A 4,659-nucleotide genomic window follows, 5' to 3' on the forward strand; every position below is an offset into this window, starting at 1 on the left:
CTCAGGTCCTCCTGAATCCAGGGCTGGTGCTCTATCCACTGCGCCACCTAGCTGCCCCCAGCTTTTATCAAATTTGTAAATAAGAATCAGCACTAAGGAATTCAATATGACAGGCTTACCTGTAATGGAGGGAAAATCTAACTGGGAATAAGGAGAGACTTTGAAAGTGTAAGTAAGCTTTACCAAATGACACCTTTAGAAAGAATTGAATAGAAACTGCTCCAAATTAATTTTTGTTTATAATAATAACCTCTTATGTTAATTTGTGGGCTTTTTTGTTGTGGTGGTTAAAATTGCTGTAAACTCTGCTGTCTGACCATTTCACTGCCTAGCTCAAAAAGCTTCTGGGCTCCCTAATTGTTTCTAGGCTCAGAAAGACTCCTTTTTGACACTTAAAGCCTTTGTGGTCTGCTTCTAATCTTCCTAGACAGATTGCACATTACTCTTCCTCAGACAAACTAATCCTACTTGCTTGTTGTTCCATCTTTTATCTCCATGTCTTTGTACGCACAGTCTGCCCTACATACCTGGAGTGCTTTTTCTTCAACCTTTACCTCTTGGAATCTGTAGATACCAACTACAGGAATCCTTTCCTGTTCCCACTAGTTGTCAGTGCTTTCCCTTCACTTAATTTTTTTTATATTTACTTTGCAAATATTTCACATTTACTTATCAGTGTATGTGTTTTCTCTCAGTAGAATCTAATCTCCTTGAGAAAGGCCCTTTTTTTGTTTTTGTCTTTGCATTCTCCAATGTTTAGGGCAGTGTATGACACACAGTAGGCTATTATTGAATACTTATTAAATTGTTGAATTTAATTGTGCTGTAATTATTTTCCTCTCATCTCTGGTATTTCAGTTAAAGGATCTCCTTCACTACTATTACCCAATTGAGATTGATCCAAACAGGACAGTCAAAGAGAAGTTCCCCCTTATGGTAGAATGGTAAGTAGTTGGAGATGAAAGGTGCTTTTAAGGAAACAGGAAAAATTATCATAAAATGTTATGTTCCTAGCCCTGTTCAGATGGGAACGTAACTGGATTTTGGGGATTTCAGCTGGAATGGCTGCAGAGTTAATACAGTCATTAGAACTGTCTTTCCTAAGGCTATTGCTAAAGTTTATTGCTAGAATGGTAGCCTCTGGTAAATCCTAAATGAGGACCCTATGAGATTTGGGGGAATCTGTGAACCAGGGACATTTTAGTTTTATTTTTGAAATTCTGTCACTGTACAGTGAGGATTTTATTTCTCAAAGGGCTTTAGGTCATGGAGATGGGCCTCAAAAGAACTTTTGAAGTTTTGGTATTGAAAGAAGAGGGTCGAGGAGGAAGAAGTTTGACTTAAGTGTTAAATTACTCATGTGACAGGGATTTTAGGGATGATTAGCCTCATGTACAGTCCATGTGGGTTCTTGCACTTCTATATACCTGCTACTAGCTCATTTTCCTTATTCATTCTCATTCCAGGTTCTAAGATATTCAGGGGATATGGTTTGTTTGATTTTTGGTAACATGTAAGCATAGTTGTGCAAAATATCTACAAATTTGCCGTGCCCCAAAATGTATTTCTCTTTATGCACCTCCAGTCCACCATTCTTTCTCTCAAGAGGTGGGTAGCATACATTGGTCCTCTGGAGTTGTGGTTGATCATTGCAGGAATCTGAGTTCTTAAGTCTTTCAGAACTGTCTTTTACAGCATTGTTAACTTATAAGTTGTTCTTCTGGTTCTACTCACTTTATAAACTAAGTTTATACTAGTCTTCCAGATTTTTCAAACCAAACCTTTTGTCATTTCTTGTGACATAATCCATTCCATTAATATGACATAATTTGTTCAGTCATCCCTCTGTTACTGGGCCCCTCCTTTATTTCCAGTTCTTTGCCACAATAAAAAGAGTTATGAATATTTTTGTACATATGGACCCTTTTCTTCTTTCTTTGATCTCTTTGTGGCATAAAAGGGGGTATGTTTTGATGTTTCAACATTAATTATCAAAATCTCAACATCTCTCAGTAATCCATTGGTTCTATGCTCCTTTCTTTTCCCATATGCATTTTCTTATCTCTTTCTACATATTAAACCTTGTAATCTCCTAGGCTTAAATAAATATTAATGTTACTGGCTATACTATTTAGTAACAGCATGAAGAAAAAAAGAAGAGATGTAAATAAGTATAGTGTGTCATATGTGAAGTTAATCATAGCCCAAGTCGTCTTTTAACCAGCATTACAATTGCCAACTTTTCAATTCTAGGAACATAGCCCTACCATTCAGTTCTCTCAGGATACCAATTAAAGGCTTTTCACACACACAAAAAAAATTCTTTTCATGTTTTTTCTCAGGAAGTAAGTTCTCTTAGTCTTTTTTCTTTGACCTTTCCATAGCCATCCCAGTTAAAAGGTCTCTCCAAAGAAACAATTAAATTCTGGCTCTTCATGGTCTTTTCATAGTTAATTACTGTAACTATCTAAAATTCCATTGCCTTTTAAAGATATGGCAACAGTATCAGCTGTCTCTGGAAGAAGCTTTTCAGGTTGGTGTTATGTTTCTCCCCAAGACAAAAAATTTTTAGTCCCTATAAATTATTTGAGGCATATCAAATACACATTTATATTATATACAACATACATATGATGAAAAGCACCACTTGACAGGGTGCTTCAAGTAGGGGGGAAAATTAATACAATACTAGCAATAATAATAGGTAAATATGATAATATATGCTTACCACTGCATACATACAACACAAAATAGAAAGCAACATTATGTATAATTCAACAATGAATTCCATCAACTGGATGAGTAACCATTTATTTTGTTTCTCTTACAGCATTACAATTGAGCCCATTTATAGGTTGCGTGGTTCTTATTTTGTGACCTTTCTATGTCTGTACTTGGTTGAGGGTATAACTATCAGTTTTTATAAGCTCTGTGAGTGTTCCTTTACTCCAGTGCTGAGGTTCTAGGTAACCTTTACTGCTTCTGGGTTCATCACTCTTTTGTTATCTGAATTAAGGTCCTCCTGACTTCAGGGCCAGTGCTCTTGTTTTGTTTTGTTGTTGTTGTTGTTGTTGTTTTTAATCAAGCTAGTGGCTTGTTTCATTATCTTTATATCTAAAATATGAGTATCTTGATTTCTTGTGGCATCTTCCACCCATATATTTGTAAACTTGTGCCTTTGTTGTACCTTCCTGTCCAACTTTATCTTCAGCCAAGATATCCCATATTTAAGTTTTTCTATTTGGTTACCAAGTCTTTCCAGTGTTTTCTGAACACTGAAAGTTTGTCAGCAAAATTCTTTTATTTTACTTTATTTCTTTATAATAAACTCTGGCCTCATCGCATCATTCGTTTTCCCCCCTCAGTATTTGTTCCTTGGACATCGGTTTCTTCCAAACCATTTATTCCACATTTATAGAAAATATTTTTGCTTCTATGAGGCAGCACAGTGTAATGGATTGAGAGCTATCCTCAAAACTGGGAAGACCTAGGTTCAAATCCTGCCTCTTGGCTCCTATGCATCCTGACTTTGTTACCTTGGGCAAGTCATTTAATTTCTCAGTGCTAGAGACCAGAGGTGTCACACATAAGGATGGGCAGCAATTACTCCCAAGTGCTCTTGAACCAGATGAAAAGGTAATTGGGAAATATTTTAACTAAAAAAAAAAATACAGTAAAGCATAGATAACATTGCATTTTAAAACTAAGTCAATATGCAGCCCTCAGGGATCTTTATGTACCATATAGTGGCCCCTGTTTCTATTTAAAACTGTAGACCACTTGCCAAGACTAGAAGTTGCAGGGAAGGGGTTGACTTGCATCAGTAGTAGATACAGTTTCCCATCCTAGAAATTTCCTTTACCAGTGAAATCACAGGTCCATTCCCTGTCCCTATAAGATGATTGAATATTTTTTGGTTTTGTTTTGGTTCAAACTTTATTTAAATTCTGAACTTAGCAAATACCAGATAAGATGACTATTTCCACATATGAAGAAAAACAGAAAGAGGATTACATATGTAGCTGCAAATCTGCATCATCCATAGCTTGCATCTCTCTCCAGCTCTGCAACAAATTCAACATGTTATTTATTTTTTTATGTTAAATTTTATTTTTTAAAAATTATTGAGCATTTATTTTTTTCTTCCACCTCACCTTTCTCCTTCCCACTTGGGAAAAAAAAAGAAGAAAAAATCCTTGTACCATATTCATAGTCAACAAAACAAATTCTCATGTTGTCCATGTCCAAAAATATGTGTTTCATTCTTCATTACCAATCCTCTGGAATCATGTCAACATGTTATTTTCAAAATTGTTCTGCTTGTCCTGTTGACATTCCTTCTTTTCTCTTTTGTGCATTTTAAAAATACTCTAAATACTCTCTTTTCTTACTCTTCTTTTAAAAAAAAATTTTGTAACCCTATTGCATCTCCTCTCCTTACCCAAATTGAAATTAAGAAAAACAAAAATCAAATATGCATAGTCAAGCAAAACACATCCCCACATTGACAAGATCTGAAAATTTTTTTCCTTCTGCACCTTGAGTTTGTCACCTCTCTTTCATGAGACAGGTAGAACATTTCATCACCCATCTTCTACATTTGTTGTCGGCCATTGCATTAATCTTGTATATCAAAGTGGTGATGTTATTGTATCAGTT

At 35.4% G+C, this 4,659-nt stretch overlaps 1 protein-coding gene across 1 annotated transcript in view; it reads left to right on the top strand.

Annotated features, from left to right (window-relative positions):
- NT5C3B (5'-nucleotidase, cytosolic IIIB) overlaps positions 1–4,659 on the top strand; it is a 17,025-nt gene that overhangs the window by 5,170 nt on the left and 7,196 nt on the right. The window contains exon 5 of the mRNA XM_027870523.1: positions 859–944. Within this exon, the coding sequence (XP_027726324.1) occupies positions 859–944 (86 nt within the window). The remainder of the gene's footprint in view (positions 1–858; positions 945–4,659) is intronic.

Source organism: Vombatus ursinus, unplaced genomic scaffold (assembly GCF_900497805.2).
Source record: "Vombatus ursinus unplaced genomic scaffold, bare-nosed wombat genome assembly UNPS02014797.1, whole genome shotgun sequence".
NCBI classification, from domain to species: Eukaryota; Metazoa; Chordata; class Mammalia; order Diprotodontia; family Vombatidae; genus Vombatus; species Vombatus ursinus.